Below are 22,462 nucleotides of genomic sequence, written 5' to 3' on the forward strand. Positions count from 1 at the left end.
TACATATAAAAATTGCTGTACCTCACTAGTAATCAGGGAAATACAAATTAAAACAATAATGACTCTTATACTCATCATATTGTCAATTTAAAAAAAATCTAGAGGGACAATTTTTCCATACCTAGGAAAGTTGAAGATACATATTATAATCCAGAAATTCTACTTTTATTTATTTTTCTGGAGAAAATAATGGCATATGTATAAAAATGTTCTCTGCCACACTGAAATGTTGCAATGTGACAACAACCTCACTAATCTTCAGTAATAGAATTGGAAAATAAGCTATTCTATTTAGCAGTTAAGATGAATGATCCAGATCTTCACTTACTTTCATGGATAATTATGGGCAATATAAGGCCAAGTGAAAAAAAGAAGATGGGTGAAATAATTTGTGTAAAATATCAAAACTTATAAAAGGATGTGTTTTGTGCCTATGCTCATTACTACCTATAACTATATCAATCTATTTATCCATCTGCTTATCTATCAATATATATATATATATATATGTAATAAAACATTTGAAATGATTGGCTTTAACAAAATCTGTAAGATTGTATTTTTTTATTGGATAAGAGTACTGATAAAGGAAATACAGTAAAATAGCATGTTAAAACTAGATGTGAATCATCATGGTATGTTCTATTATTTTTTTTTTATATATATGAGGAATATATTTTTAAAAATGGAGTCTTAGTATAAGAGAGTATCGTCTGAATACTTGGGTTTGGGTCCCAATTCTGCCCCAAGGTGCTTCATTCAATAAAAGATAATAGAACCCATTACACTTAGTAGTTTCAAGAATCTGTAAGATCCAATGAGAATTAGTGCAATATATATGAAAATGACTATTATAAATTGTAAGGCACTATATTAGTTTAAGGTAATCTTCCAAGCAATATATTGCAAATTTGTGTATATTGTGTATGCACGTTTGTATACATTGTTTTTCTCATTGCTGAATTAGAAAAGAAAAATTAATATTGAATCTTAGAAAACAGAAGATTCTTCATCTACATTTAACTTAAAAAAGAAGCTGGAAAAAATTTTAAAAACAAACAATTGTAAGGTAATGACTCCCTTATCTACAGTTCACTATCTGGACTATTTGGAACAAATCTAGATTAGGGAATTAAACAAGCATTAAAAATAAACATGAGTCCAACTATATGATGTTCTAGAAAAGGCAAAAACATGGAAGACTTTTAAAAGATCAGTGGTTGCCAGAGAAGGAGGTAAGTATGAATAGTTAGAACACAGGAGACTTTTAGGGCAATTGAACTATTCTTTATGATACTCTAATTCTGGATACATGAATTATGTATTTGTCAAAACAATAGAATCTACAACACAAAGAGTGAACCCAAAGGTAAACTGTGGATTTTCATTAATAATAGTGCATTAATATTGGTTCAACAATGGTAGCAAATATGTCACCTGATGCAAAATGAGTATTAGTAATAGGGCCTATGTGTAAAAGTTCAAAGTTTCTGTAAGGCTGAAACTTCTCTAAAAAACAAAATATATTAATTTACAACAAAAATGCATAGCACCTAAATTAAAACCACAACACGCAAGGCTTTACGCAGATCTCCTATCCTCATATCTGAGGCACTCAGGTATTCTCTTGGTACCTCTTTACTCTTGTTTTAGTTATAATTATAATAGATTGAGCATACTGATTTTCCACTTAAATTATTAGAAAGGGTGCATTCAAGGAAAGAAATAGCTTATTTATCACAGCAATTTTCATCTAGCAGTAAAAAGTACATTGGAAGTCTGTTACTATAGTGTGGCTACTTTGGATTAGCTGCTTTCTAACTGCCAACACTCCACCCCACTCCAACCCTACCATCTGGCTGCCCTTGACCCTCCCCTTGGGACTGCCTCCCAGATTTCCCAGGAATCACCAAAGACAGGATTAACATGTATCACTAGCAAAGGCCTCCAAAGACCACTTCAGGGCTGTGACAGAGTTCCTCCTGATTCGTATCTTATTTGTTCTCAAAATATTTGAATACCAAGCATGGACAGAACTCAAAGAAGCAGAGCAATTGGTGGAGATTTAGAACAGAGGTGAGAGATCTACACACACACAGGTAAAAATGAAGACTCCAATATGTGAATATAGGTATAGCTTTAATAATTTTTATTCTTTTAATTTGTGTAATACTTTTTAATTTTCCAAGTGATAATGTAATAATGAGTCATACAGGAAAGGTTAAATTGTCCTCCACATGTTCTATTCTTGAAGCTAGAAAAATACTTAAAATTCTTTGGAATTATTTTTCTCTGATTTTTTCCCTCCTTTTTTAAAATATGAGTTGCCACATCTCCCTGAGGTTTTCTGTGTGCTCTCATGTAGTTCTGAATGGACAGTTTAGAATTGCCTATTTATGGCTCTGCAGTTTTATGAGACTAGCAATTGAATCTTAGTCATCATTTCACAATGAGCACCTAAAATAGTCCACACAAAATATTGCATAAATATTTTTCAAAGAGTGTAACTTTGGTTATCTTGAAAAATTCAATTGTTTGGAATTCTTTTTCTGATTATATTTGATAAATAAATTTTAGCATGTAAGAGAAGAATATAAATGAGTATCTTAAATTTTTTTTTTCAGAAAAAAGGGTTATCAACTTGCAAGTTCAGACAATTACAAAATTCAAAACAGTTACTAATGTTGTTGGATATTTAAAGGGCTTGATATCTCCAGGTAAGTAAGGCTAAGTATTTGTAATCTGTACTTTTTGTGAGACATCACAAGGAAATGCTCTGTAACAGTCTAATAGCATAGCTAAATGTCCTATGTTAGATGTAACCAGAAGTTTATGCCACTCTAAGAGTGGGTCAGTATCAAACCAAGTAGGTCTTTATTCTCTTTCCTACCATATCACTTCAAAAAATAAATCACGATAGAGAGCTAAGGGGGGCAAAAACATGAGAGAGAAAAAACAGTTTAGATTTGTTAAACTGGCTTATGCCTGGTAAAGAAAAGCTACAAAGCCAATGTTTTTATTTTTCTTTTATTCACTATAACAACACTGAGATTCTTATTTTTATTAAGAAAAAACTTTTAAGAAGAAAATATTTTAATGTTAATGGTGTGTTTTTTAAAAATGAAAGGTTTTGTCTCCAAATCCACTTTCAATATTAATCTATGTTCTGTTTCCGGCCCTTGGTCCACTGACAATTATGCCTAATGGCGTTGGGATTTGAAGTTGCTTGTGAAAATGATCACCTGGTTAAATTTTTAATAACTTTACACTTTATTATAGGATACTGATAGAATCTTTAGGTGATATTATACAGGCTCAAAAAGTAAAATAACTAATGCATCTATTAATTAGAAGATTACTAGCAACACTTCTGAGTACATTGTGAGGTTGACTCGCGTATTATTTTCTGATGTGTTTGACATAGTGTAGAGTGCCCCATTCTTTCGAGCATGCTTGTATCACTTCCATTGATTTGGTTGGGACATTTACTCAAGTTCTCCTTAGAGAATTATTCTTCTCCATGACTGTAGTCAAATTGACGCCAGAACTGCTAACCCATAGAATTTTGAGATCAAGTTGTACATTCCGCCAGTTTCTCACCAGCCAACTCTTAAAAATATCATGAAAAGTATATAGTCTTGATTTCCTTACAATAGCAATGTTGTACAACCTCTAATCATCATGTCTTGAAATACAAGACATAATGAATTTGGAAATGGTTACTGTTGCATTGCAGCCACTTCAACAATTTGTCATCACAAAGATCTGATTGAAGCACCAGAAGTATTTATCATCATTTGCTAGTTATTATTGAAAAACCAAGTTGTACAAAATTATACCAGTATTAGTGTAAAGGAACTTTCCTTACTGAAATTCAATATAGAAAAAAAAAAAAACACAATTTCTTAAAATCAAATTACTAGTAGTATTTTTCAGTATACAATGTGCAAATTTCTCAAATTTTATGTTCTACACAAAAATACTGGCTCTTCACCTGATCTTATTTAATGACTCTAAAAATTAGAAATAATCATCAGTGGTATTAAGGTTTTCAGATACAGTTCATCTAGAATGCACACAATCCCAGACAGAACTTTCACACATATGTGGGGAATGAAAGAATAAATTCTCAGAGTTTCAACAATTTCAGACATATGATGTATGCCATTAATCAAATTTTGATAAAATGTTGGGAAATCAAATTCATTGCTGGGTCCAATAGTATGGAAAACTAAAATACTTCACACAGGAATGTTTCCTGTAAGGTAGCTTTTTGGTGTCATAAAGTCAAAGGGTGGTTCATTTATTCCACACCTGTAGTACATACGATGTGTCAGGCACTATTCACAGTGCCTTACAAATGATAAGTCACTTAAAACTCAGAACAACAGAATTATATATGTACGATTTTTATCGTTGAAGAAATCAAGGCATAAAGAGCTCGAATCAGCTTTCCAAGATCATACAACCAGTAAATTGAATAGCCTGGATTCAAACCCAAGCATGTTGACTTCAATGTCCACGGACTTAACCATCGAGCTATGGGACACCTCCTTATGAAATGAAACTCAGTGAAGAAATCTTTTTACACAGATTTCAGGGCTACTTGGTCAAATAAATTTAGTTCGGTACCAATAACATTCTCTGACAACAAAATCAGAGGGAACTGGAGAAATATTTTTAGTTTACCTTATTACTGATAACAATATTGTGCATGAACAGGCCCATCCATGTGTCCTGGTGATTTTTCTAATAGTGTATCTCAAGGATTTTGTATGATTATATGAAATAAAATATGCAAAAAGGAAACTTTTACAGTAGTTGGATGACTTTAGATGTTGATTTTTTTATTCAGAGAAAAGGAGAACTAAAACCATAAGTTGGAAGCTATAATTAATTCCCTAAATAGTTCATTTATTGGAAAATCCATTTGTAACTACCAGATTATTTAACATTTACAACTATTGAATAACTGCTGCCTCAGAAGTATTAATAGTTCATTAATATTTACTGAACATACACACATTGTTTACAGGGCACTTCCCACCATGATTCTGGAAAAATGTTAGATAAGCGTTTCATTGTGGCATATTTGTATACTTCATTAATAAATATGCATATTTCAAAGGACAGTAATGTAGATCTAAGCTTTGGAATCATAATTGAATTCAGCAGCTGCCTCTGCTTGTATATACACAGATGTGTGAATCGAGACAGTGGGCGAAAAATGTTAAATAAGTCTTAATTATTAGGACAATTTTTAGAATTATTTAGAACAATTATAATAATTGTTGCTCAGCTGTCAAATAGGATTATGGAAATGTCATTAAATTTATTGTTAAGGCTTATATTTTGTTTAAATGACTCTTGTTTTCTTTTATTTCTAGATCGATATATCATAGTTGGCAGCCACCATCATACTGCATACAGTTATAACGGACAAGAATGGGCCAGTAGCACTGCCGTAATCACAGCTTTCATCCGGGCCTTAATGTTGAGAGTTAAGAGAGGGTGGAGACCAGACCGCACTATTGTTTTCTGTTCATGGGGTGGAACAGCTTTTGGCAATATTGGCTCATATGAATGGGGAGAGGTAAAGATATATGAATTCTTATTTTTATTTTTTCCCCTCTTTTTCTCTGTCTCTCTCTTTAAGACTAAAGTAGACAAAGTAAAATTGTCGAAGCCAAGGACAAGAATGTACATCTCAATCAGGGTGTCCTATTTGCTAATTTGTTGAGATCGCCCTGTAAGAATGTAGGGGAATGAGAGACCACAGTGAATTGTGTATGATCTGCAACCACCTTATTCTTGGTCATGTGAAACCTCTAGGCCCTGGTAGAACAACTATAGTGTTCACCTCGTTTTTATATTTCTCCTTAGGTTGACAGACACTGGACAAGAAAGGATCATGTGATACATATACCCCTATTTTTTTTTTTGAAACTTTCTAGTAATTACCTAGAATCAGGAAAAAGTTCCCTGTTAAACATTTACCACCTTAGCATTATACCTTAGATATACAATATAGAGATTGAGCTCAAACTAGTGTTTTACTTCATTCCTGTCTTTCTTTTTCCCTCTAATCTCAAACCCTGATCTCTCTGCTACTTCTTTCCTATCTATGTATCTGCCTGTTTACCTACCTGCCTACCTAAGCACCTTAGGAAGCCTTTGTCCCAAAGAAATCAGACATTCAATGGTCATAGAATACTACTGGAGTATTTAATTTTCAAATATTTTTTGATATGTCTGTGTCTCACAGGTACTGTAGTTTTAATGGAATATGAAAACTAGTAATTACACTGATACCATAGTAACAATGACAACATAATAAAATAAAATTAGGTATTCTATCTTTGTGATAAAAAAACAGGTTCAATGGAAACATACAGGAAAAAAACCTACAGAATTTTTAACTTGGAAAGTAAAACCATTTGAAACTGTAGTTTGTTCACTACATCAGCTTTGAAGAAATACAAATCCTAAATATCTAATGGGAAATTCTCATTTTTTCATTTTTTTATCTAAGCTGACACACATACAAACAATTATAAAATGTCTATTGACTATCAAAGAAAATATCTGAAGGGTATACAAAAGAAAATAACAAGTGTCTTTTTTAATTCAAAGGAAATAAAAGTCTTAAAAATGAGAAAAATTTTGCAGTATAAAATTTATCAGAATTCACATGTTGCAAAGTGGAATGTTTTTCCATAATCAAATCAGTGATGTGAAGGTTTGTTCCTTATTCAAAATAACTGATTCAAATGAAAAAATTTCATTGTGGAAAATCTTTTTAAAATTGATGAATTTTTAGTAAGATGGACAATGTAACCGCTAAACCAACCTCTCAAATTTCTATTCAATATTACTTACTTTAAAGATATAAACAAGTTCAAAAAAAACAATTTGGGAGCTATATTTATGGTCTGGGTTGAATTTTGTACATCAGAAGTTTTTGTTGTTGTTTTTTGTTTTTTTACCATAAAGGAAACAATGTTTTAGTTTTTTGTAACAATAAAGCACATTTTAAGAAAATGCCTTAAGATTCTTTTCACATTCAAAAAATTTATTCCATTATATCATACTGCCTTCTCCCAATCCATCTAGTAACTTTCACAATCAAATTTTGTTCATCCTAAATTAACATGTATGTTTCTTAACTATGTTCTCAAAGTAGGCTAGTCTAACATTAGTACCTAACTTAAATATCATGACCCTGTGCAAGGGGAAGTTAATTGCCAAAGTTCTAGAATTTATTGTAGCATCAGAGTCACAGCCTGTAAGTTGAATGAATAATGTGGTCTTGCATGTATATGAGCAATTAATTATATTTTCAACTTAAATAGATATACTTGTAAATAAAATACAAATTCATTTTTAAGTTTCCTTGATCCTTTGTATTTTTTGTAATTTTATATGTTCTCCATCATCAGATACTAAAAATACAACTTCTATAATATTCTAGTCTATAGAAAAAATGTTTGTTAGAGAAAGTTCTTCCTAGTCAAAAAGATTAGGGACCTCTGTTCTAAAGTATTTATGTATATGTACATATTTGGCAATTAATTATACATTTAGTCACTTTCTGGCTTTTTCCATGATTAGGTGAGTAAAGATATATGAGCAAATAAAATGGTGATATGTAGACTTAATTATTGGCTTATAGAAGGTACTATTGTAAATTACTACATCTCAGAAGATTATTACAGTATAGTTCATGAAACCATTTTGTACCTATCTGGTTAAGGAAGAAATTAGAAAACTGTTAGTTTTCCTGTTCTGTCCACTTCCGAGAATGAAATATTTTCTTATAGGCTTAAACCAGTTTATGCTCTAAATATATTCCCTAGTGAAGATGAGTGAAGAACCACTTGTTGATATACCTATTTCCCTATTTAATTTGGTTTGCACCAGGAACTCCTTGAAATCTACAGTTGTAATGAAAAGGATTAGACAATTTCTTTTCTTCTAAAATATTCATTAATTAAATGATTGTCTTTTTACCTCCTTACAGAGGTCTAGTGAATTTTCAACTTGATATAGGGGTAGCATTATAGATTTTCTAGTTATACAAGTTCTTGAAGTCTTTCATCTGATAGTGTTGGAAGAAGAAAGATATATTCCTAAAGCATGAAGTAATATCATTTTTAGGACATGTCTGTGGAACATCACCATGATAATTACTCATTAAATATTTGTGCAAATAAAGGAGGGAAAATAGCAGAACCTCTTAGTGATAGCTTATTCATAGGATCAGTGATCTTCAGCTTGTAGGGACAGAGCTCAAAAGAGAAGTGGAAAAACTCCTCTATCAAATTATTTTTATGCTACTAATGTGTGTGAACTGCATCAGGTTTTATTTCAGGTCGTATTTGCAGGTACAACATTATGTTATGTCCCTTTTGGCTCAGAATAAAAAGCCTCTTCATGCAAATTGAGCTCATTGTCTCAAAGGAAAGGGTTAGTTTTATTAATCATTTAAGTAGTTTACCCATGTTTGTTCTCTAATTCAATGCCTGTGCAATTCAGTGCTGTCACTAGAGCAGATATCCCATTCTGTATTCTGAAGCTCAATCTCATGCTATATATAACCATTTAAGACAATTTTGTCTTGTAATTTGACTTCTGTCAGAAACGTGTTCTATCATGTTTAAATGTAACTCTTTACCACTCTTATTTAAAAGCCTTTTATGACCTTTGTGTACTCAGAGTACACATTTAAAAAGTACTTGTTCAATATAATTATTTTAAGTAGGCAATGTTTATTATTCAACAGTAGAATATGTTACTTATGTTAAACATACTGTTTTGAATTTAGGATTTCAAGAAGGTTCTGCAGAGAAATGTTGTGGCTTATGTTAGTCTCCATAGTCCCATAAGGGGAAACTCAAGTCTGTATTCTGTAGCTTCACCATCTCTTCAGCAACTGATAGTACAGGTAAGATGAATCTCCTTTTTATAAAATGGTTATGCAGAACTGCCTTTTCCTCTATAATTTGAATTTATTGATATTTTCATTCTTTTTAATATGTATAAAAGTCTTTTATAAGTGTTTTAAGGAATGATCTATTGCTGATGTTTTTATCAATTCCTTATGTTCAACCAATTTCTAATGTTCTGAAATTCTTCACTTGCTACTCTTCTTTGGTGATAGTTGTAGGTATGAATTATACAATTATAGAGAACATATGTAAAAATGGAAGTTTATTTCTTAAAAATTCAATTCAGGTTTCAAGTTCCCAATTCTGCTAATCTTGACATTTTGTGGTAAACTTGGTTACTTATGGATTTCTCCACAACTCATTCATATTTTGTGTAAGTTTGAGAAGTCTTTTTGACTACACTGTAAGCCCTCTAAAAGCAGGATCTGTGATTCCTAAATATAGTGGTTACTAAATTCAAGATATTTATAAAATATTGTTCAAAAAATATTTTTGGAAACCAAAACATGCATTTTCCTACAAAGCAACTAAAAAAAAATTTAGTTTGTGATGTCTCATTACAGATATTTTTTAAAAGTTAGTCATTTCTTGCCTGTTTCTAATAATTTTTCAGAACATCTTTCGTAGTTATTAGTGGGGTTCATGCTTTTATTTCTGCGTTCCTTTTATGACTTTCACTAAAAATTAAATGATACCTGTTATTTCTCAGAATGAAAGCAATCATGACACCACTCAGGGGTGTTTTCCTTCCAGACCCCGGGACTATTGCTGTGCATTAGAAATGACCTTTTAGATGCCGACAGTTTCCAGATAGGATCACAGAAACAACCAGAAAAAGAAAAAAAGAATGAACAAAGTTTGGGTTAGCTGTAATTCTTGATTGAAATGTAATGCAAACTAACATTTTATGACTTTCATAAAGTATTTTCTAGTTTAATAGTTTTCATTGACATTTCCATATGTAGTATAATAAAGAAGACATTATGAAAAATGAAATGGATAAATCTGTACATTTAATATCAGCTAAACCCAATGTGCATGCCCTAAATTATATCCAGTTCTGTAAGTGAATTCCTCCTACTCTTTGTGCTACTTTGAATTCTCTAACTCTGTTACTTGCCAGGGAAAAAACTCAAAAGAGGAAATCAGCTGCAGATGTCTCCCTCGGGAAGCTAAGATATTTCTGAGTAAGTGGGTGATCAGGAAGAAGAAAGGATGAGTTTAAGTATCCAGAAATTGGGGAGAGTTTGTTTAAACAGTGTGTCTTTTCCTTCTTGTGTGTTACAATTTTCCTATTTTGAGAGTCTTGGAAGATATGTAATGATTGACATCCATAGGTAAATAGAAATAGCAATCTATTAAGGTGTCTCAAGTCTATTGAAATATCTATCTATAGAAATATTAAATCTATAGGAATGTTCTGAGAATGTAATACTACTTGGAATGTCTTTGCACATCTTGTAACAGAGAATTAAAATATTAGTATTTAAACCTAATCCAAAAATACATCATGGTTTCTCATAATGAATAGTGATATGGCAGATGAACTCCCTTATTTGTTTGGGAGAGGAAACTTTTGTCTATAGTTGAAAATACTTAACCTAATAATGAACTGGAATCTGTACTGAAAGAAACTTTCTTTCAGTTGAGATTGTGTGATTGTGTGTGTGTGTTCTATAGAACAATTTAGAAGGGTAGGATTATCACAAGTTCAAATAAATAATAGCATATGCATTTAAAAAATGGGAATTATTTTTATATATTCAGTTTTATTAATGAAGAACAAATATGTATGACAATTTAAGATTTATTTGCATACACATTTTAATATCAGAATTTTTCTTTAAAATATATAAGTACCCTAAAAAATATAAAGTTTAAGAGAACTGAAGGATATGACCCCACAGTAAGTCATAATTTAATTTAATTTAATTTAATTTAATTTAATTATATTTTATATAAATAATTTAACACTAGTGGCATTTAAAAGAAAGTTTTAAAATGTTTTAAAAAAATTGCTTAACTGGAACATCAGGAAATATGCAACTTCACTTACAAAGACAAATATCAATTTTTAGTATATTTATATTTCATTAGTTTATATAGATTCTGTTACCATATACAATCACATGTCCTATATAATCCAGTGCAAATCACCCCAACAGCAACAACAACAAAAATATATTTTATATATATATATATGGGATGTTTGCTCCTTTAATTCTGTCTTTCAGAATAAAAAAATGGAATCAAACAGTATTTAGCCCTTTGTGTGTGGCTCCTTTTACTTACCATTATGATTTTTAAGATTTACCAGTTACATGTCAGTACAGTTAAATTTTGAGCTTCATGGGGACTAGGGGCACTGACTCCAGTGCAGTCAATAATCCACGTGTAACTTTGACCCACCCTCCCCCAAATTTGATTACTAATAGCCTGCTACTGACAGGGAGCCTTATTGATAACATGAACACTTGAGTAACATGTATTTTGTATGTTATAAGCATTATATACTGCATTCTTACAATAAAGTAAGCTAGAAGAAATAAAATGTTTTTTCAAATTGTCTCAAATCTCCAAAAAATTTCCAACATATTTATTGAAAAATATCTGCTTTTAAGTGGACCCGCCCTCTTCAAATCTGTATTGTTCAAGGGTCAGCTGTAGTTTTATACTATCTAAAACAGTCAGGCACCACTAGGATGAGTGCAGTGCTTTTCAAGTATTCCCTCCAGGTTGATTCTAACTTTGATTTTGAAATGAAAAGAAATTAAACCATCGACATTGAGAAAAGAAACCATTTCCCTGAGGTTAGTCCACCAACTTTGAACTATATCATCCTGAGTGGAAAGAATGGAATCTTTTGAAGATTCAGAAATAGTTAATGAACCTGACTGAATCCACTTCATAAAAGATTGACCTTAAAAATATTGTCTGAAGAATAATGAAAAGCTGATGGTACCAATGCTGATAATAGGAACATGTAAGTTTATTGTACTGTTCTCTCTTTTGAGTTTATTTGGAAATTTTCATTACATCTTGGAAAAAATTCTCAAAAAAATATTTTTTAAGTTGTAACACTGATGATTAATAAATCAGTTTGACTTCTGAAAGTAGTAGTAATCTACCTATGGCTTACCCATTAAGAAATAAATAAGGAGCAAGAACTAAGGGTTTTTATGGTTGATTTTTTTCTGGTTCTTTTGTTAGCATTTTGAATCTGCATTTCTGCTCTCTCTGTGCTACCAATATTTTTACAGAAAGAACAGCTCACTTAAAATTGGGTCATAAGTTTTAGAATAAAAAAGAATCCTCATTCAAAGTACTTACTTTGTATAAGTAATAAATATTTATATATAACAAAATGAAAATAATGTTAATTTTTTTAAATCCTTATTTAAGAAATGAATGTTTTGAAAATATAGTTTAGCTCTCTCTTTGTGAAAATATTAACTTTATATTAGTATTTTACTTCATATATACATTTTATGGTACAAAATAAGTTAATTTTTTTTTTACTTTCTAGTTATGATGATGTTAATACATGAATTGTAGACATTATAGACAAAAAGTATGCCAATTTTACAAAAAAAATAATTTTTTGCCAAAGACAGTAAAATATTTTAAACTTGATTTTTAATTTAAAAATCCCATCTTTGTGGTGCCATAAGAGATTCAGGTGTGAATTTCCTAATTTTTACTCTATGGTTGATGGTCATTTGGATTTAGATGATTGTTTTTAGGTTTTAGTGTAATGGATATAGTTGCTATGGTTATACTCATACTGGTTGAATGGATAGACTCATTTCTCTTGGGTACTTATATAGAAGTGGAATTTATAGTTCACATAGTAGGCAAATGTTTCATTTAGTAAATACCACCAGAGTTTTCCAAAGTACCAAGTATACTTCTATCATTAATCTATGAATGTCTGTTCGATATCATCACCAACATTAGACAATTCTCATGGGCATATGGTGGTATCTTTTGGGGTTTTAATTTTAATTTATTGATGATTAATAATGTTGAGCACTTTTTCACATACTCATATTCTCATTGGCCATTTGTATGTCTTCCACCACAAAGGCTTATTTAAGCCTTTATCCTATTTTAAAAAAGAGTTGTTCATATTTTTTTATCTATTATTTTTGTTAATACATCTTTTTTTTTGGTTTTATATTATGAATTCTTCCAGTCTGTTCCTTGACTTTTTACTCTTTGTACAGGTAGCAACATACTTTAATTATTAATTGTTCCTAGGGAAATCTAGAAAGCATTTATTATTCTAGTGCCTTATTATATACAACAGAGTGAACTTAATATAATGTTTATGAATGTAATATAATATTTATGAATAATAAACCTTTATTATCCATTCTCTCATTCACAAATATTTGGGTACTTACTATACACACACACATTCTTATTATGCTTCATATATATATGTTTATTATGAGCATATGTATATATGCTTTATATATATACATATATATATGCTTTTTACTTTTATTTACTGGAGACTATAGAATATTCTGTAGAGATGAGTGGAGTGCCCAGTTCCCCTAAGTAAGTAGGGAATAAAAGATCTTTTTCAATATCCCCTTAGGAAAAAAGCTCCTTCTTGAAAACAATGTCTATTGAATGTACAATAAATAACATGTGGGTCAATAGTTAATGAGTTATTTTACACAACTGCCTTTATGCAAAATAAGTTATGAAATAAAAGATTAAATGAGATTTCTCCCAAAATAATAATTTCAATTATTAGGAAACTACACAAACATGTATGTCTCTCTCTCTCTCTATATATATATATATATTGCTGCTTCACCTTTAAATTTTAAAATAATCTTTCATAGATCTCAGAAAGCATTGATTTTGCCCTTAGAAAAAAAGCATTTGATTATCTATATATTGGTCAATGCTCTGTAAGTCGCAAGTAAATAGTAATACGTTTCTAAGAGGTTATTTTGGGGAAGCCTGAAGCATTTGTGCATATGAAAGTAGTCCATCTCATTATATTCTACTTAAATGTTGCTTTTGAAGCACCTACCAGACCCTGGTAAACCTGATCAAAACCAAACAATTACATCAATACTGTAAAACAGCCCACAGGATAGACAATGTTTTATTTTTTTTAAGTCTGAAAAAGCAGCAAAGATATTTTTCAGCTTTATGGGGTGTTTTTCTTTTTTAATTTCATGTTTTATTTCTTATATACCAAAAACTGCCTACCAGAAAATACAGTTCCTACATCTCAATTCAACTATATTCAGTGAGTTGTATTCAATAATACAATATTATTCCATTGTGAATGCCCCCAGTCTGTTGCAGAGTTCTATATGTAATAAATATTTATAGAGACCCTAACTGGGTATGACAACAATGTAGGTTTGTAGGGCACAGAATAAGCAGATGAAATGCCTCTGTTGTCCAGGAGTTTATGATTTTACTGCATGCAAAAAATACCAAAACACGAGGTAACTGTGATATGTGTCATACTGAGTTCACAGTAAAGAGACAAGGTGGTTGGTTTAATGTAGAATCATGCAATATAAAACAGTGGCAAAAAGTTTGAATGTACTCAGAATCATGAACTAATTTAACCACCTGTCTTTTCAAAGCCCAATACTCAATCATTTACACAAACTCCTCTTTTGTTGAACTACCCATGCTTTTCATGTAACACAAACTGATGTCCATTTCCATTTCCTCCATTGATCAAGTTCAGTGTTGTGATTCTGCTCTTTTCCTCTTGTGTTTTTTCCTCTGTGAAATACGGCAGCTGTCTGCCATGGTACTTGTACAGCTGCCGACTGCCACAGTGTTTGTTTTCATTATGTCTGACCATGCTACTATTCTCTAGTATATAAAAAACAAACATATGAGACATTTTAGCCCCAGAAGATAATTGATTAAAATGTTTGACCTTCCAGAATTCTGACTTTCAAATAACAGAGTTAGTAATTAACAAATTTTCTCTTGATTTTATGTTTACACTCTATGGAATTAAAAAAATAACTAGCCCTAGTCTGCTATAATGAAATAATCACAGATTGGGTGGTTTAAAGAACAGAACTTCTTTTCTCATAGTTCCAGAGGCTGAAAACCCAAGACAAGGTACAGATAGGGTAACTGTCTCCTGAGACCTCTCTCCTTGGCTTGCAGATGGCCCCCTTCTCATTGCATCCTTCTTCTCTGTGTACATGCATCCTTCGTGTCTCTTCCTTTTCTTATAAGGACATTAGTCCTATTGGATTAGGGCTCCACTCTTAGGTTCTTATTTTAACCTTACCACCTTCCTAAAGGCCCTACCTCCAAATACAGTCATATTGGCGGTCAAGCTTTAACCTATGAATTTTGGGATGACACAATTTAGTCCATAATACTGATAAAAATGCAGGCTGAAAGAGCACTTAAGGTATGGTGGTAGAATTAAAATAGCTGTCTTTTCTTTTGCTCTCTCTATTGTTGATAATTTTAATGCAGAGTACAGAACAAAATTTAATTTCTATTCGACTTGCTATAATATATAACAGTAAAAATGGCTTTGAAACATTCTCTACTGACTTGTCTTTCAGATTAATGACAGCATTTGTTTCTTTATTTGTTTTTATCTTTGTTAGCTTTTATCTTGTGTTTAGTTTTTTAGGGAGGGAAAGTCTCTGCACTTTGTTTACTATAAATTCCAACTTTTCAGCAGATTCTTCTTAATTCTACTTAATTTATCTTCCTTTCTACTTCTTCTACTACAAGTAGTCAACTGAAGTGACCATGAAGACTAATAAACTGATTTAAAATCCTTTCTTACACTAATATACCACATCAATAAAGTCTCACATTTAAAATCGTTATTCTATTGGCAGGTTTATCTATCTCCAAGCTTTACAATGCTTTACTTTGTCTTAAAACCAAGCAATCTCTCCAGTTTATTACTGTTTTACAAGGTTTTCTGTTCAGTATACACTGACAATTTGTAAGTCCTTTTTATTTAAATCTAAATATCAAGGGATGTCTTAGTGAAATTCTGGCTAGTTTCTGAATTTCATAAGGCAGCTGATTTAAATATTTGGACTATGTAGTCAAGTAGCATTGCAAACAACTTAAGATATTAACAAACTTAGTTTCAACTCATTCATACAATCAACATCAGTATCACATTCTTAAAATGGCTTTAGCTGAGTTAATTTGTGTCCATGATTTCTTGGTTGGCATATTGGATACCAGACCTCTATAGGACTCAAGGGTATGACCATTTACTCAGGAGAAGTTAGTAGTTAATCACCATTATTGGCATGTTAGATAAAAGTGTTTCACTTACACAGCATAATTAATGCAGTATAGTATATGTTACCATTAAAAATAAATGAAAGTTACTCTGATGAATTGTCATTTTTTTCCCACCTGATCTTTAACGTTTTGGTTAAAAATGTACCGTAATGTCATCAGTTAATCACCTCCATGGCAACCACAATAGTAATACTCTGCCTTTATGACACATGACATTTGATGTAGAATTTTTGTGAGTAATGAAATTAATTTAAGCAGACATGTTTTTATATTAAAAAAAAGGAAACAACTTTTTAAGTATAAATACTGGGAGTAATATTAGAACCTGTTGGCATCTGCTTACTTTTGATAAGTTATGTAAATTATGGCTCCTTTTTATTTGCTTGTTTGTTATTTCTCTTTCTTAAGTGGTATATTAACCAAGCAATTTTGTAGTCTAAATATTGATGAAAAGTCTAAAATATTGATGAAAAAAGTAGAAGAACAAAATATAAATATATCACCTATTCTTGGATTAGAATTACTATTTTTAAAATGTCCATACTACCCAAAGTGACCTACAGATTCAGTGCAATCTTTACCAAAATTCCAATGGCACTTTTCATAGAAAAAGAAAAAAAATCCTAAAATGTGTATGAAACCACAAAAGCCAGCCTGAGAAAGAAAAACAAGTCTGAAGGCATCACATGACTTGATTCAAGCTATATTAGAAAGCTATGGTACTCAAAACAGTATGGCACTGGCATAAAAACAGGCACATAGACCAGTGGAACAGAGTAGAAACTAGCATATGTGATCAACTAGCTCTCACCAAGGGCATCAAGAACATATGGGGAAAGCACAGTCTCTGTAGTAAATGGTATGGGGAAAATTGGACATTAAAATGCAAAAGAATGAAAGTGGACCTTTATTTAACACCACTTACAAAAATTAATGTATCAAAGATTTAAACATCAGACCTGGAACCATAAAAATCCTCGAAGAAATCTTAAAGGGAAAAAAACCTTTACATTGATCTTGGCAATTATTTCTTGGACAAGACATCAAAAGCACAGACAACAAAAACTAAAATAAGTAGGTCTATATCAAAGAGCTTCTGCCCAGCAAAGAAAACAATAAATTCTGAAAAGTCAGCCTTCATAATGGAAGAAATATTTTAACTAGAAGTCTGATAAGGATTTAATATTCAAAATATATAAAGAACTCATACAACTCAAAAGTAAAAAAAGCAAATAATCCAATTAAAAAATGGGCAAAGGACTTGACTAGACTTTCCAAAGAAAACATACAAATGGCCAATAGGTATATAAAAAGGTGCTCAACATCAGTAATTGTCAGGGAAATGCAAACTGAAACCATAGTGAGATATTGCTTCACACCTCTTAGGATGGCTATTATAAAAAAGATGAGAGACAAGAAATGTTGCCAAGGATGTGGAGAAGAAGGAACCTTTATACACTTGGTGGGAATGTAAAATGGCAAAGCCATTACAAAAAGCAAAATGATACTTTTTCAAAAAATGAAAAATTGAACTACCGTATTTTCCAGCAAGCCCACTCCTGGGTATATATTCCAAAGAAAATGAAATAAGCAATTCTGAGAGATATTTGTACACCCATGTTCACTGCAGCATTATTCACAATAGCCAAGATATGGAAACGACCTAAGTGTCCATCAACAGATAAATGGATAAAGTAAATATGGTGAGTGTGTGCGTGTGTGTCTGTGTGTATACACACAGACACACACGCACACACAAACATACATACATGGAGAGACAGAGAGAGTAGATAAGAGAGAATTCAGCCACAAAAAATGAAAAAAGTCCTGCCATTTGGAACAACATATATCAATTTTGAGGGCATGATGCTAAATGAAATAAGCCAGAAAGGGAAAGACGAAAACTTTATTACTTATATGAGGAGTCTAAAAAATAAATAAGTAAAGCCTATTTCATAAAAACAGAGAATAGAATGGTCATTGATTGGGACTGGATAGGATCTAATGTACAATGTGGTGACTACAGTTAATAATACTGTATTGTATACTTAAAAGTTGTTGAGAGTAGATCTTAAGCATTCCACAACACACACACACACACATACACACACATGCACACACAGTTACTTGTGTTAACTATGTGAGGGGATAGATATGTTAATTACCTTGATATTGATAATCTTTCTGTAATGTATATGTATATCAAGTCATCAGTTTATATGTTTTATGTATAATTGAGAAAACTTTTAAAGGAAAAAGTCTTAATTGAAAAATCTAAATAGGTTCTTGGTAAAAGTAACAAGTGAAATAAATACCTTGACTGAATAAAACTATCTCTGAAGCAAAAGGAAATCAATGTAATAATACTGTTAAATAAAAGATTAAACAAATATGGTAATGAACCTTATGTTAAAATAGTATTTCCCAGCATGTATTGTGAAAGAATGTGCAGTGTTACCATGCACGGCAAAGAGCCAAAGGAAAATAGAATATGCAGCCTTTCTCAAGCTTGTTTTATTCTGGAACCTTTTTCCTATAGTCATCTTGTGAAAATGGACACCAAAATGCTGTATTAAACAAACCATATATGCATGTAAAAGTTGGCATTTTTACAGAAACTTAAGTAAGTATTCAATCCCTTCACTTTGGAAATGGGTTTCTCCAAATGGCAAAATATACAATTTACATACACTTTTTGGGAAACACACCTCTATATCCAGTGCTCATAAGACTTGAAGGCATCAATTATTCCTTCCCTTTGATCTGGAATTGCACCTGCAAATTTATAGCCTTAAGTGTTCTATAATTTGACACTAATCTCTCCATAGTTACTACTATTAACTATATCTCTTTTAGTAGCAAAGTTAAGATTTTCAAACCAGAGTGATAAAATAAATTGAACAGTGGAAGAAATTAAGTTATTTTAATCCTGAAACAACAATCCTCCTGAGGATCATGATAGCAATTTCTCTATGTCTCCAAGGAGTAGAGAAATCATTTCAATTCAGCCTAAGGAAGAATTCCCAAATAGGATGAATTATCTTAACATGCTCCAACACTGTGCAGGTGTTGTGATGGGGCATCAAACAATTTTTTGGTGATTGTTCCAGCCAATCTTTATTTATATAGTAATTCACTTTTTAATTCATCCTCTATTTTTGTGTTTGTTTGTTTGTTTATTTGTTTAGCTTCATAATGTATAAGAGAGCCTGCAATTGGTTTTGTAGGCTCTTCTAGTTTCTTGGTTGTAAACTTTGATGCTTACTATTTATTTATCCATATTGCACATTTACAAATTCTGACTCTAAATCTATAAGCCATATATAATAACAGTTGGTGGATATAAGAGACCATGACAACTTTAAGTCCACCGTTGATGTTTACAGCTGTTTTCTAGGGTTGTGTGACTATATAAACATGGGGGTAACTACAGACATTCATCTATGATGACCATCTTATCCTGAAGCAGCTCCAAGTCATTTATCTGTCATAGGCAATTGCAACTACAAAAAGAGTTAAAGGAGGCAGTAGCCTAGATGTAAAATTGAAATAGACTTGAATCCAGAGAAGATAATAAAGAGCTATTTTGAAATTACAGCATTAAAACTGGTACCCTTTCCACAGCACCCTTTTTGAAGTAAAGTAATCCAGAATTATTTGGTTTGAAAATTTCAAAACTTGAAAGAAAGGTATTAACCTGTAAAATGTTTTATATAAAGTTCAGTCATCTTTGAAATAAAGTGACATATTTTTCTAGCTGTACACAGAGTATTATCCAAAATATTAAGCCAGTTTCAATAACAGTCAATAGATAATTAGAGGTTAAGAAGATATTGCACAATTCTATAAGGTGACGCACTCTGGTTTGGTAACGATTCACAGGGTGATTGGCATCACTTTATCCTACAAATAGGGATTTGACAAAGAACTCTGTTTACATTATAAAGGATTCCCTGAGAACTAATCTAGCTTTTTTATTAGTTTATTTTTCTGTTTGCAGAAAAATGATAAACCATACATGGGCAGAAACGAAAACAAATTAATCTATAATTTTATGATTCTGAGAAAACCACTGAGAATAATTTTCTGTGAGAATGCATGCAGATATATTGTTACCAAAAGGGAACTGTATCTGAATTTTTTCATCTCAATATATTATAAATAGCTTACATTTAAAAATATAGTAATATCATTGCCACATGAGCGAATCTAGATGAAAGTTAGTATAGGATAATTCATTGTAATACACTTAAATCTTCTCTGTAGGTTTGAATTTTCTTATAAGTAATTAAAATCAATTATGAATATATTTTATTTCATTAAATAGCTATATTATAATTTGTGAATCAATTTTTGGTCAAAGTTTTTATATACTGTTTATAGTCCTTTTATTGTTAACCATGATATATTATATACATAGTTGTACAATATCTTCTGTTCTTTTTCAAGTAGCTCCTTTGTCAGTCATTAGAAAGTTGCAGATAACATTATTTTCAAGGAGAAATAGGTTTTTGATAAGGAATTAGTTGTTACAAAGTTTTAGGGATGGCTGCGGGAGCCACCTCTGGGTCTTCCGGGTCTGGCTCACAGAACAGTATCATGACTGTGGCTTTCTAAGTGTACTGCTACCTCTGCATGATCAGAAAGCTTGGGGATCAAGAGGCTACTGCTCAAACCTCTGAATTTAGAACCCAGTCCTTCTTCCAAGGACTGCTCAGAGTTACTATCTTTAGGACCACGTTGCTTCAGCCATAATACACAGGATTGCAGTGTGCCCCCAACTTCATCTCGATACGCACAAAGCCCGAATCATGCCTCCTTTACCAAGGATGCCATGCCAGCAATCACCTGTCTGCCATCCTGTCATAGCAGAAATGGCAGATGCTGCCTTATGTTCACCTTACTGATCTCATGCAGGTGCATGTACTTGGTAGCTGCTAAGGATTGGCAAGCTGTAAGGTGATGGTGAACTTTCCAGTCTCTAGTAATGCTATAGCCAATCTGCTTTTTTTATATTTTCCTAGAATAAATTCCAAAATATGAAATTTCTGGGTCAAAGAATACTAGTTTATAATATTACAGTTGTATATTGGAGTACCTTTTTAAAATTAAGGTATCACTGATACACAATCTTATGAAGGTTTCACATGAACAGCATTGCAGTTTCAACATTCACCCATATTATCAAGTCCCCACCACCACCATCCCATTGCAGGCACCAGTCACTGTCCATCAGTGTAGTAAAATGCTAGAGTCATTACTTGTCTTCTCCATGCTGTACTGCCTTCCCCGTGGCCCCCCCTAAATTATGTGTGTTAATCATAATGGCCCTTACTCCCCTTCTCCCTCCATCCCCATATCCCTTTCCCAACCCTTCCTCTTTGGTAACTGCTGGTCCCCTCTGGAGTCTGTGAGTCTACTGCTGTTTTGTTCCTTCAGTTTTCTTCGTTGTTATTGGACTGCCTATTTTTATATACACTCTTTCTCAACATTGTGTTTTAACATTTTTTTTTCTTATTATTTGCAAATATGATAGAGCAATTCCTAAGACATAGACAGAAACAGCTATATAATGACCAGGTTTTTTATTGAAAGGGGTAATACATTTGAAGCATTATCTTTTCTTTCAGATCTTTAACCAAAATCACCTTCTGAGTGAGATATCCTTGACCCCAATATTTAAATTATGAAATGTTATCCTGACATTTTATGTCTCCTTTAGAGCTTTATGATTTTTCTCTTTAGCACTTATTAACATATTATATAACTTTTGTTTCTTTGTTTAATGTCTTTCCCCCAGTAGACTGTAAGTGTTTTGAGAGGAAATTTGGGTTACTTTGCTCATTGTGCTATTTCCAGGATCTAGTACATAGAGACCATGTAATATTGCTTGAATGATTAAATAAATGGATGAATACTAGTTTTCTTACACATTCTGTTTTATTAAGTAAATTTTACATATGAGACTTCTGCTTCCACTCAGGATGTAAAAAATTTCAGGATACCACTGCTTCCACCCTAACAGAGAGAACAAGTAAGATAGGTTACAAAATCACCTTTTAAAAAATATTTTAAAGATTTGAGGATGCAAATAAGCCTAAATAAACTTTAGTCCAGGAAGTGATAAATTCTTTTTAGGAGACAAGAGCTGTTGAATCATGGCAGAATGATGAGATGAGGAGGGGTCTTGCAAAGACCTGGGTAAGGAAAAATCAACACACTTT

General features: G+C 31.8%; 1 protein-coding gene across 6 annotated transcripts in view; it reads left to right on the plus strand.

Annotated features, from left to right (window-relative positions):
• The window catches only part of NAALADL2 (N-acetylated alpha-linked acidic dipeptidase like 2), a 1,368,824-nt gene that overhangs the window by 1,005,934 nt on the left and 340,428 nt on the right, over nt 1-22,462 (plus strand). For all 6 annotated transcript variants that reach the window (XM_057500065.1, XM_057500068.1, XM_057500075.1 and 3 more), the window contains 3 exons: nt 2,625-2,717; nt 5,388-5,593; nt 8,825-8,944. In XM_057500065.1, the coding sequence (XP_057356048.1) occupies nt 2,625-2,717; nt 5,388-5,593; nt 8,825-8,944 (419 nt within the window). The remainder of the gene's footprint in view (nt 1-2,624; nt 2,718-5,387; nt 5,594-8,824; nt 8,945-22,462) is intronic.

This window comes from Manis pentadactyla, chromosome 1, assembly GCF_030020395.1.
Source record: "Manis pentadactyla isolate mManPen7 chromosome 1, mManPen7.hap1, whole genome shotgun sequence".
Taxonomy (NCBI): domain Eukaryota; kingdom Metazoa; phylum Chordata; class Mammalia; order Pholidota; family Manidae; genus Manis; species Manis pentadactyla.